The sequence below is a fragment of the Microcaecilia unicolor genome, chromosome 3 (assembly GCF_901765095.1).
Source record: "Microcaecilia unicolor chromosome 3, aMicUni1.1, whole genome shotgun sequence".
NCBI lineage: Eukaryota > Metazoa > Chordata > Amphibia > Gymnophiona > Siphonopidae > Microcaecilia > Microcaecilia unicolor.
In genome coordinates, this window is record NC_044033.1 from 198,452,925 (window position 1) to 198,465,703 (window position 12,779).

Genomic DNA, 12,779 nt, shown 5'->3' on the forward strand with positions numbered 1-12,779 from the left:
TTTCTGCTTGGTTATTCAAATACTGGGACTAGGGTCACATGACCAGGGCTCTCATTGGCTCTCTAGAGTCAGAGTTTTTTTCTCAGTCTCCACCTGCTGGTAGGCGTGCACAACCCATCAGTCCAATCCTGGGCCGGTCCGGAGGGACTAAAGGAAAGCAAATTAGCAGGTAAGGTCTAATTTCTCCTTTCTTCTGCTGGTTACGCCCCTCTCTACGCAGCCTAGCATCCTTCTGGCCACAGCTGTCGCCTTGTTTCTTCACCTTTAGATCCTCAGACACCAACACCCCAAGGTCTCTCTCCCCTCCTATTCAGTATCTTTCTTTCGGGTTTCTGCACCCCAAGTGCATCACTCTACACTTCTTGGCATTATATTTTAACTATAAACTATTTGTCAGAAACCAAGTCAATACAGAACAAAAAACAAAATTTTGTTTTTTGATCTGTATTGACTTGGTTGCTGACAAATAGTTTATGGTTTACTGATTGGGAAAACGAAATTTCACTAAAACCCAGAATACTTAGTGGAATTAAATTTTAACTGCCAGACCCTCGACCATTCTTCTAAGGTTCGGAGATCCCTTCTCATTGTTTCTACTCCCTTTGAATCACTGTGACTTGGGGTGCATGTCGTTGAGCAAGAATGTTGCTAGGTGATCGCATTGGGCAATCTGTCCTTAAGCAATCGCTTTCTGCTGATGCAGGACCTTGATAAGAACCAGGACACAGCTCATGCTTTATTTAGGCGTAGCTCAACGTTTCTGGTGCTGGGGTTATTACCAAGCTCTCATTATAACTATATAGGCAAGGGTTTTGCCCTTACATAGTGAGCCTCTGCTAAGGAGAGAAAACTATTCTAGAACAAAGGGAAGAAAGAATGAAGCTAATCCAGAATTCTTCGTTCTAGACTGCACACTGGAGCAAATAGAAGGAAAGAGAAAACATAATATAGTATTCAAGACGGGTCTAGAAAAATCAGAAAGGTGAGAACACATGAGAAATTTTGCTTTAAAGAGAGTGAGACAGTTCTAGAATGAATAAAAGGGAAATGCTTGTGCGAACCTTAATGTAGAACAAATATGGGACAGCATAAGCTCATCTCTAGTCTACAGTGAATAAAGGGAAGAACATGCAGGATCAGTCTAAATGGAATAAAGGTGAGAGCGTTTAAGCAAACTTCTGATCTAGAGAGTGAGACTGCAGTGTAACAAAAAGGAAACGTGAGCAAGGTCCTGCTCTAGAACAGAGGGAAAAGAGAATGCAAGAATAGTTGTATACAGAAGAGAACATGTAAAACTGCTCTAAAATATAGGGAAAATGCAAACGAGCCTCAGCTTGAAAGAAAGCTTATGAAAAAGGAAAGGGGAGAGGAGCATGAGCATGCTTCTGCTGCCAAACAAATAGGGAGATTGCGGGTGCACATTTAAAGAGGATGCAAAACTGTTTTAGAACAACTAAAAAGAGGGCGCAAGCCTCTGCTCTAGAACAGAGGGAAATGAGAATGCAAGAGAATAGTTGTAGACAGAGGAGAACATGTAGAATTGCTCCAAAATAAAGGCAAAATGCAAGTGAGCCTCTGCTTGAAAGAAAGCTTATGGAAAACTGCTCTTGATCAGATAAAGGAAAGGGGAGAGGAGCATGAGCTTGCTTCTGCTGTCAAACAAATCAATAAGTCTTTAAAAAGAATGCAAAGTTGTTCTAGAACAAAAAGAGGGAGCAAGCTTCTGCTCTAGAACAAATAAAGGGGGAGGGGAATATGTTCTTGAGCTTCTTTTCTAGAGTAGTGGTTCTGTTTTAGACAAAGGTTTGGGACCCTCTGTGTTGGATAACATAAAGATCACCCTTTCTAGAAAAGAAGGAAAAAAGACCCCCCCCCCCCCCCGCATTTTTCTAACGCCTGAGTCAAAATTGTGAAGGGGCCCTTGTTCTGGATTGTTCTGTTGTAGATCACAGCTGCTTGGTTTGGGGGAGGGAAGCAGGTTATATATTTTGTGGCACAAACAGATACGGATGCTTTCTTAATGATTATTTCTAGGCCCAGCAGACTGCGCGGTTGGATTCAGACTGACTTGTCCTGTTGATGTTAATGTCATCTAGGATCTACTCTCTGACTGGGGTGTTAAGTGAGTAGCTGCTTTTCCAGAATTTGGAGTTGGGGGGGGGGGGGGGAGCAGGTTGAGCCAGACCTGGTCTTCTGTTGAATGCGAGGAGATGTAGCCCTGATTTCAGTCTGAACTCTTAAGATAAGGAAGTTCTCTCGCTGCTTTTTTTTGTTTTTTCTGGGGGTGAGGGTTGGTTCCAGGTCAGTGCTGATATGAGAATCCAGAAATCAAGGGTAGATCAGGCCTCTTCGTCTTCTTTCTGTTTATCTGCAGCTTTTCCACTTTGAGCGATAGGGCTTCGTACATTTTTTTTCGTTAGGGTAGGGGAGCAGGAGTTGAACGTGTTTTCCTTGTTCTCTGATTTTTCTTCAGATGCTGGTCTCAGCAGGTAAACAAGCTGGGTTAGTGCAGGAGTGTCTCGTTCCTACAGGCAAATTAAAGTACATCATAAATCATTTTGGACTAGGTAAAGAATGAAATGGAGACGCTTCATTTCATGTTTTGTTTATTTTCTTCTCTTCCTTCTACTATTTTGCTTTTCTGGTTTCAGTATAAGAGCTTCCTTGTATAATTTGCTTTTTTGTTTTTTCCATTACCATGTTGTGTTAATTTATTGCCTCCCTGCCCCCCCTCCCCATGTATCATTCCTTCTTGAGGCCTTTCGAGACTGGAAGTTATGTCTCACCAAGGCTTGAGAGTTTGGGGGCTGTGCCGAGCAGTAATAAGGGGAAGGAATACAGTCCAGTTGCTTTGGAGTTGAATTAAGGAAGTTGGAGCTTTGTGCATGTATTACCTGCTGGGAGGTGTTGCATGAAATGCCACCTCATTGTGACTCAGAGGTATCTATCCCAACCTGCAGCTATCCACTGAGGGCAGAGACGCAGGACAGAGCTGGTGAGTGGGTTTCCCAGGAAGCTGTAAGGGGAAGAGTGTCCTCAGTTACAGGTTGGCGGTTTGATGATATGGAAATGGGACTTGATATACCGCCTTTCTGTGGTATTTTGCAACTACATTCAAAGCGGTTTACATATATACATGTACTTATTTTGTTAAAGCAAGATGGGGTCTGCATCCATATGAGATAAGAGAGATTTATAGTTCAATAACGTTTACTGTTATGTTGAACGTTTTTGATAAACATCCTCTCCTGCAAACAGGTCAGGTAGTTCGAAAGCACCCTCTGTGTTGGAAGGTTTGACAGTGGATGTGTTTACCAAGGTGCACTGGGTAGAGGGAACCCAGGATAAGGACTGCATGGTGACAGGGTTGGGGATTTTGAAGTTTGGAGGGGTTTGTTGTGGGGGTGGGAATGCACTGCGATGAGATTTTTGGTTGTGTTGGGGTGGGGAGAGGGTAAACATGTGCTATGCGGGTTTCTCCCTATTTTCTGATGAGAATGTGTGTGCAAAATGCATTACTTTGACAACACCTATAAAATTGTCACGTCGCCAAAGTTAAGCTCTGGGGAATGTCCAGTGCAAAAACAGAGCATCATCTTTCTCTTGTGGGCAGAGGGTAAGAGTTATGCACAGGAGTACCCTGCACTGTCCCTCTTCACTCCTATTTCAGAGACTTCTGGGCTTGGTGCTTGGGAGCGGTGTTAACACTGTATTTAGGGGGTTTAACCATTTGGGGTTGCATTGTCCTTATGTGGGTTGAGATGGTGAAGTGAAAATGTCTTTTTACCCTGAGGTCAGCCTGTATATTAAGCATCATCTTGAGTAGATTGTATGTGTAGGCATCTTGGATACTGCAGAGCCTACTGGGATGAGGGTAACTAAGCTGTGTTCTGTCTCCTCGACAGAGGGAAATAAGGTTCTAGTTCCAGAACGTTTAGTGCTGGTGGTCTTCTGGAGGTTCCTCAGCTAGCTTGTTCCTTGGTTAGCCTCCTAGTGTGGCCAGCACCCCATCCCCCTTGTCCTCTCCCTTTTCAAGCAGGCACAGGAGATAGGATGGACTTAGAAAGTTCACAGAATATTGGGGGCATGCTATCTGAGCTTGAGCGCTGTGCTGTGTCACTGGAATTTGCAGTGGTTGTTAATCTTTAACCGAGCCGGAGCCTGACATATACAGATGGATGGTGGGAGTCTGGGATAGGGGGCCAGACCTGGGTTTACCCAGCACACAGGTGGACCTTGCAGTTCCTATGCTTTTTCTTCATGCAAAACTGGTTTAAACCCAGTTCTGGGGGGGGGGGGGGGGGGAGATTTTACCGCTGTTGCTTATGAGATGGAGATGGGGAAGCACCGTGATCTTAAATGTTGTTCAAATGGACCATCCGTACTTCCCTGCCAGCCGTCTATTGGGTGGGGGGACAGGCACGGCCCCTTGTGATGTGATGAGTAGCTCCCTGGAACTCTGTTTTCACTCATTCCAGAGAAAGCGCAGTGTGGTTTCCAATAACTTTCAGGAACTTTATTTCAGGAGCCACAGAACTAAGTTTCTGTGGCTTCTGCAATAAACTTTATCCAGAAGACCCTAAACAGGGCAGTGGATCAGTGTCCTGAGGTCTCTGCACTTTATACGCAGCTCCTTTCTGATGCCTTTGCAGATGACTGGGTTTCCCTTCCCTTCCTTTACTCTAAACTGCTCAGTCAGTGTTATAGTTTGTTGACCTTTCTGCCTCATTCATTAGTGACTGGGGACAATGTGTACCTGCACAAGGCTTGCTTAATTTCTCTGATACTTTTGCACCCACCTCCTTTCCTGAGAGGTCCTTCTGCCTATCCACCACCTTTTTCTTTGAAGCAAGATTTCCTCATCTTGCTCCTTGGCCCTATGAGCTCTGGACCTGTGAAACCTTAGGGAAGAGCAGGCTGCAGACAGCTCCTGCTCCTCCCAGGCACTTTCTGCTTTGTCATTGTGCCCTGCTGGGGAGAGAAGGGTTTGCCCAGGAACTCGGAAGGCTCTCTGGTTTAAAGGGAGCAAGCAAGTGGAGAAATAGCCCAGGACCTCTGGCTTCACAGGGTCTGGCTGCTCCCTGCAGAATTAATTTGTGCACCCGCCCCCCGCCTTCTTAGTACCCTGTGCCCACCACCCCTTTGTAAAGCCTGTGTTCGTTCCAGACCCTATCAGGAGGTGATGGGCAGTGTTCAGCTGATGCCACTTGTCCTGTGATGGTCTGTGTCCCCCACTCCTCCCTGCCACCTCTGAGCACCTTCATTCCTTTCTGTAACCTGGTACTGAACAGTTGTTTTGCAGTTTCTGAATCCTATACCCAGCTGATGGTTGTTTTTATTTGTTTCCACAGGCACCTGCTTCCAAATGAAATGAGTGGTTTACCGAAGGCTCACATGGCCGGCTCGTAAGCAGTCGGTCCCTTCTTGGAGATTTTCTGGGACCTTTGGACCGTTTATTGGGGTGTACTGTGGAATCTTTTTTTTTTTTCTTGTTTGTTTTGGACTGCCAGCGATGCCCGGGAGCCACATGCTGTGATGTACGCCACAGAGTGCAAGGCCGAGGTGACACCTTCACAGAATGGGAACCGCTACTTCAGCTACACGCTGGAAGATCACACCAAACAAGCCTTCGAGATCATGAACGAACTGCGGATGGGCCAGCTGCTCTGTGACGTCACCCTCCGCGTCAAGTACGACGCAGAAGAAGCAGACTTCATGGCTCACAAAGTGGTGCTGGCTTCCAGCAGCCCTGTCTTCAGGGCCATGTTCACCAACGGGCTGAAAGAGTGCGGCATGGAGGTGGTACCCATCGAGGGCATCCATCCCAAGGTGATGGAGCGCCTCATTGAGTTTGCCTACACCGCCAGCATCTCGGTGGGGGAGAAGTGCGTCATCCATGTGATGAATGGGGCTGTCATGTACCAGATGGACAGCGTAGTGAAGGCCTGTTGTGACTTCCTGGTCCAGCAGCTGGACCCCAGCAATGCCATCGGGATTGCCAGCTTCGCCGAGCAGATTGGTTGTGAGGAGCTGCATCAGAAAGCCCAAGAATACATCCACATGCACTTTAGTGAGGTAGGTGGCAGAAGGAGGGGGAGACACCTGCAGTGTCCTCATGGGTTGGATGAGGGTGGGGTGTGGAGGAGGGACAATATCATAGAGCGGATTGAAAGATGAAGGCAAGGCTTTGGGGGGTTTTGTATTTGCTGAAATCTTTGCTCCACAGCCTGTGCATCATATTACAGTTTCCCTCTGCAGTAACCACATGTAGAAAAAGTAAAAAACAAAACTGATGCTTTTTTTTTTAAACTAGTAAACAATGCCAGAATGTGCACAGAAAGGTAGTTTTATCCAGAGATCAATATATTGTACAAAGTAATATAAAAAGTATTTTAAACTACCACCCCACTCTCCAAAATGTGCAAATAGAAAAGGAGATGGTACTAAATATTAGAAAGTGGGGACTGTTTTGGACATGGACAGGAGGGCCAGCTGTGGCGACATCGTTGCACAAGATAAGAGGGGCTGATCATGATGGCTGTATCATGCTGTGCTGCTGAAACAGCCTTGCGGATCTTCTCCTCCCCACTGTATGAGGAGTTTTCAGAGACCCCAGAGATGTTTTGCTGTTCATATCTTTAAAGACGGAAGGATTACTTTTAGGATGGCCTAAAGCACCCTAGTGCTGAGGAAGCTTGCTTGTGCCGATTATTTGGCTAAGTATCTGTCCTGGGACACTTCTGTGTTTGCTGGGTGCACAGTAGGAAAGGAAAAGGCACTGTGTACAGTGAATGGTTGACGAGGGTGAGCTGGACAGAGTTTTCACATCACAATCTACTTGCTCTGGAGCAGTGAGAGCAGACAGTAATGAACTGGAAGGTACTGAAGTGGGTGTTACAAGGGCGATGTCCTGATTCTTGTGAGGTACATTCTCCATAGACAGCAGGATAAGTCAGCCCAAAGCTGTCCTGCCAGAGGTGCTTCAGAAAGTTGCAGGCCGCCTTTTTGCTAGTCTTACTCGGTGATGGAAAAATCTTTCATGTAAATTCATTATACAAATGTGCATGAGTTTGATACAGGGGCGTAGCTAGGTGGGGGCATGGGCCCCCGCAGATTTAGCCTTGGTCCCCCTGCTTTCACCCTCCCCCCCCCCAGATACCTTTGCTGGCGGGGGTCCCCACTGGTCTCCGGCGCGTTGCTGATCTGGATTCTGTTTGTGTGAGTCCGCAGGACGTCAGGACTCACAGAAACAGAATCCAGATCAGCGAACGGCCTGGACTCGGAGACCGGCGCTGAAGTAGACTTTGGCTGGCGGGGGTTGGGGACCCCTGCCAGCAAAGGTACCTGGCAGGGGAGGGTTGGCGGTGGGAGGAGGGGGGGTCAAAAGGGACGGGGAGGGGCAGTGGCACTGGGGTGGGGTCAAAAGTGGCGGGGGGGGGGCAGCGGCGCGGGGGGGGGGCTAAAATGTGCCCCCTCACCTCGGGCTCTGGACCTCCCCCCCCCCCGCCGAAGTCTGACTAAGCCCCTGGTTTGATAGGTGCTGGTCTGTAATCCTGTGTGAATAGTCTGTACTTGATTTGTTGCCTTTTTTTGTTTTGTTTTTCACACAAGCATGTGCTAAACATTGCTGTCGGAAATCTTGAAGGTGAACCGTGTTCGCCATCAGCATGCTGCACAAGCTCATACAAAGAGATGCACATGAAACTGAGTTTGAATGAACTTTTGTGCCATGGAGTTTGCAGAGAAAGGGATAAAGGAGCCATTTTTCTTTCTGCGTGCTGATCAATTTCATTTCACAAAGCAGCAATAAATATGTGTGTTGGGTTTCTTTTCTTTTGGGTGGCAGCGATTTTTGTTGGGAGCGGGGTGGGGAAGGCTGGGGCGGTGTGACAAGACGGCAGAAAAGCAGGTTGACATTATAGTGGGACGAGGGGCAGGGAGTGGTGCTAACCCTTCCCTCCCACTTAGGATTACTACCTCTTCCCAGGTCAGAATAGGATCATCCAGTTCTGGTTTTCTTGCACTGTGTGCTGGGACGGGCTTCTAATTTGCTTAAGTAAAGCGGGGGGGGGGGGGGGGGGGGGGTAAAAAGCCTGCAGTGGACTGAAGCCAGGATCCAGTCAGGAAGCTTTTTCTTTTTCTTTTCTTGCTGTTCTTCCCTCCTCCCCCCAGCTGGTGAGTTATGAAGGGATCATGAGTGTTTTAAGCCTGGTTGCAGAGGAAGCTGCTCAGTAGTGGCCGGGGAGGGGGGATGTGAAATCATGATTCCCCCCCCCCCCCCCACTCCGCCACTAGTGAGCAGCTTCCTCTGCAGCCAGGCTTAATACACCCATGATGCCTTCATAACTCACCAGCTTGGGGGTGGGGGTGGAGCAGCAAAGTTCTTTTGTCACAAAGAGAAGAGCTTCCCGACTTGTTCCTGGCTTCACTCCATTGCAGGCAGACTTTTACCGTCCTGCTTTACTTAAGCAAATTAGAAGCCAGTCCCAGCACACAGGGCAATAGAACCAGAGCAGCCTAATCAGCTGACTTGGGAAGAAATGGTAACCCTAAGTGGGAGGGAAGTGTTAGCGTTGTTCCCTGCCCCTTTCTTAATAAACCAAGTCCCGTTAACATATAAATCTACTTCCTTGCCATCCTTTTTTATCACCCCAGCCTTCCCCCTCCTCCAGCTGTTTTGTGCAGCCCTAGCCCAGCATCTGCATTCAGTGTTTAAAATTAAAACCAGCCCCTTGGAGACAGGGTATCAAAGCAGTTCAGGAGAGCCATAGAAGGGAATGAAGTACAATACATATAGAAAAGGTAGAAAAAGATACTAGGAAAGAAGGAGAAAGAGAGGGTAGTGAAAAAAGAAATGCACTAAACTTAACGAGCCATTAACAAGCAAGTAGAAAACCCTGGCATGCACTAAAGACTTCTCCGAGCCATTTTCCGACGACGGTAGCAGCTAACGAAAACGGAATGCAGATGAGCAAATTGTGTAGAAACCCTATTGTAATGAAATACACTAACTTTTTCCGATTGCCTTAATGCTGGAAAATCTAATGAGAGGTCTGTACCTTTCGTTGGGGCTGCGTGGGATTGAAAAACGTCTATAAATGTTACAAAAAAAAAAAAATCGGGGAAAAAAGTGCTCGTCAGGTACGTCCTTTATGGACGTGCTTCACTCAGCTGAGAGACCTGGAAGTCTCTCACAGCACGTTTAGCTCAGGTCCCCCCCCCCCCCCCCCCCCGAGGTAGCCGCCGCTCCCCCTCCCCCCTGCATTGAAATGACAGCTTCCCGCAGCCCCGGCCTCCCCACCATCCTCCGCTGCCCACCCTGAGGTCCTCGCCGCCGCTCCCCCCTCCACCCGCCCACCCTCCGTCAGCCACCAGGCCAGGCCCTCACAGCGCCTCTCACCTCCGTCTGAAAGCGCTGCAGCAAGCAACAGCTGATCGCTTCCCTTCGGGCTTCCCTCCATTGTCTGACGTAAGCTACTTACGTCAGACGAGGGCGGGCCAGGGAGGAAAGGCGGGAAGCCCGAAGGGAAGCAATCAGCTGTTGCCTGCTGCAGCGCTTTCACACGGAGGTGAGAGGCGCTGTGAGGGTCCGGCACGGTGGCAGACATAGGGGGGCGGGTGGAGGGGGAGCGGCGGTGGCGACGACATCGGGGGGGGGCGGGGCCCCGGGTGTGTGGAGGATGGCGGGGCTGCGGGAAGCTGTCATTTCAATGCAGGGGGGAGCGGCGGCGACCTGGGGGGGGGGGGGGGGCTAAGCTAAACGCACTGAGAGAGACTTCCAGGTCTCTCAGCTGAGTGAAGCTCGTCTTATTTTTTTTTTTTTTTTTAGTGAAGGACGTCCTTGGCATGCGCAGAGCAGCCAGCATAACGCTTGGCTGCTCTGCGCATGCTCGACCGGCCGACTGTTTTCCGATGGAATAGAGAATGCAAGTGAGCTACAACGAGCAGCTCATTTGCATTCCCTTTCCTTAATGCATGCCCGTTCCTTACCAATTCGCTAAGGGAATCGGTAAGGGAAGGGCTCTAACGATTTTTTAGTGCATCTTGCCCAGGGTGTCGTTCCACCCTTACTCAAATAAGATTGAAACCAGCACCATGCTGTACCAGTTTCACCAATATTCATTCATTTGAGTATTTATATACCGCTTAAATCTAAGCAATTTACACTTTCATTTTACATATACTGGGTCTGTCCCTATTGGGCTCACAGTCTAGCTAGTACATTGTACTGCTGTTGTACCTGGGGCAGCGGAGGGTTAAGTGACTTGCCCAGGGTCACACGGAACTGCAGAGGGAACTGAACCCAGTTCCCCAAGTCTGCAACCCACTACACTAACCATTAGGCCACTCCCCCAGTCCGCAAAAGCAAGGCGTGATCAATGAGATCAAATGCTGAGGAAAGATGAACAGATAATAGCATGGTGTGATTTTCAGATAAAGTGGTCTGAATAGTAATTACTAAAGCAATAATGTATAATGTCAGGTGAATAAGTCAAGGTTCTGTTCTGGAACGTCTATGAAAAAGTTTCCCCTTGGTTAGGAGGGATGGCTCTTCCTCCAACCCTTTGGAAACACCTTCACATGGAAAGAGGAAGTCTTTTTTTTATTTTATTTTATTTACACTGCCTCTTATTAGCCCCAAGCGTGCAGAGATGATTATCCAGGACCTTCAGTACTGACCAGCTGAAACTCACCACCTTTGCCCTGCAGTGACAGCGCAGGATGGCTTCCCAAGGTAATAGGAAATACACTTGAACATGCATCACGCCTGATCCTTGCAGCATTGCTATCTCTGATGTCATAGCAGCTGTGGCTGAGAAATTCTCCAGAAACTCTGTGCTGTCTTCACACTGGGATGGGGAGAGGCATAAAGCCATCACAAGGGGATGAAATACCTTAGCGGGTTTCGTTCCTCAGTGGAAAAGCAGGTGGCACAAGTTCCTTCCCTGCTTGTTGGTTAATGAAGCCTTTTTCCTGCTTCTTGGAGATGCTGTCTTCATCTTTTCAGGGCATCCACATGCTGCCGTCTCCTGCCCTGTGCACTCTGTTTAGCTGTTCATGCTGTATCCAAACCTTGGGTATCTCAAGGGACTGCTGTCTCTTCACTTGACTGGTTGTTTATTAAAAAAATATATATATCTTTCACTCAGATCCAGGATAGGAACTTTCATATTAAGGTGTCTCAAGTGATGACAAACAGCCCAACATCACTGTTATCATTTTCTTTGCTTGGCAGTGGTGAGACTGCAGGACTTTTTAAACTCACCTGTTTCCTCTTGGAAATGAAACAGAAAGCAGGGGGGGGGGGGGGGGTAGAGAGAGGGAGGCTTGTTTGCTAGTTTGTCCTAACTAGAGCATGAGTCATGTAACTTGTACCAAGAACAAATCTTTCCTGGAAACACTGAGTCATTTATTTCTCTGTCTGTGACGTCCATGGCACTTAACCCAAAGAGGACCAGGATATTATACCTTTAAATTGCTGGGGTTATCCTTCATCCTACACTAGTGTTTAGGGGTGGGGGTGATTGGGGAAATCTCTGAATGAATGGGCGAGCTCCTCCCCCCACACCTCCACTTGTCCACCCACCGTCAACTATTTGGATCATGTAGCATTTGAGCTGGCTGGGATTTCACTCCAAAATGCAGACCCATTAAGAAATAGGTGACGTTGAGGCAGAGGCTGTCATGCTAAGAGTTGAGGCTTATCCATTGTTCTGAAACAGGTCAGTCGGTACTTTCCTGGTAGAGCTTACTTAGCCTGTTCTTTCTCGTTCTGTTTCAGGTGGCAAAGCAGGAGGAGTTTTTCAATCTGTCGCCCTGCCAGTTGGCCACATTGATCAGCCGGGATGATTTGAACGTGCGCTGCGAGTCTGAGGTCTTCCATGCCTGTATCAACTGGATCAAACACGACTGCGAGAGTCGGCGGCCTTACGCTCAGGCACTGTTGCGAGCCGTACGCTGCCATTCCCTCACCCCGCATTTCCTGCAGCTGCAGCTCCAGAAATGCGAGATCCTGCGCTTCGATTCACGCTGCAAGGACTACTTGGCCAAGATCTTCCAGGACCTCACGCTGCACAAACCCACCAAGCTGCTACCGTGCCGGACCCCCCGGGTCCCTCAGCTCATCTATACAGCCGGGGGATACTTCGACCAATCTTTGAGCTACCTGGAGGCTTACAATCCCTTTAATGAGACCTGGCTGAGGCTGGCTGACCTGCAGGTCCCACGCAGCGGCCTTTCAGGCTGCGTGGTGGGTGGGCTTTTCTATGCCGTGGGCGGAAGGAACAACGGCCCGGATGGGAACACAGACTCCAACGCCCTGGACTGCTATAACCCCATGAACAATCGGTGGTCCCCCTGTGCACCCATGAGCATGCCCCGCAACCGCATCGGGGTGGGGGTGATCGATGGGATGATCTTTGCAGTGGGGGGGTCCCATGGCTGCATCCATCACAACAGCGTGGAAAGGTAAGGCTTATGCATAGAGGAAGCACACTACAGAAACTGGGGCAACTGCGTTGAACAATAAACAAACGTTAAGGCAGACTTGACACAGATGTGTGTTTCGGCCACAGGCCTGCCTCAGGAGTCTAAAAAACATATAAAAATCATACATAATACATAAAAAGATGATAAACATTAAATTTTTACAGAAAAAAAAATATATAAATGGAATAAAATAACTTAAAATAACAGTTTCAACAGAAAACAGGAGCCTATCCAATAGACTACAAAATGTAAAGTATAAATTATAAAAAGACACAAATTTTAAACCTGTT

The 12,779-nt window shown here is 48.1% G+C and overlaps 1 protein-coding gene across 4 annotated transcripts in view; it reads left to right on the top strand.

Annotated features, from left to right (window-relative positions):
- The window catches only part of KEAP1 (kelch like ECH associated protein 1), a 54,396-nt gene that overhangs the window by 20,352 nt on the left and 21,265 nt on the right, over positions 1-12,779 (top strand). Inside the window, exons 2-5 of one of the 4 annotated variants that reach the window (XM_030197061.1) lie at positions 2,035-2,122; positions 2,474-2,567; positions 5,352-6,075; positions 11,783-12,468. In XM_030197061.1, the coding sequence (XP_030052921.1) occupies positions 5,536-6,075; positions 11,783-12,468 (1,226 nt within the window). In that variant the 5' untranslated portion in view covers positions 2,035-2,122; positions 2,474-2,567; positions 5,352-5,535. Of the gene's footprint in view, positions 1-2,034; positions 2,123-2,473; positions 2,568-5,102; positions 5,221-5,351; positions 6,076-11,782; positions 12,469-12,779 lie in introns of those variants that run through there. The other 3 variants (XM_030197060.1, XM_030197062.1, XM_030197059.1) reach the window with 3 other exon arrangements.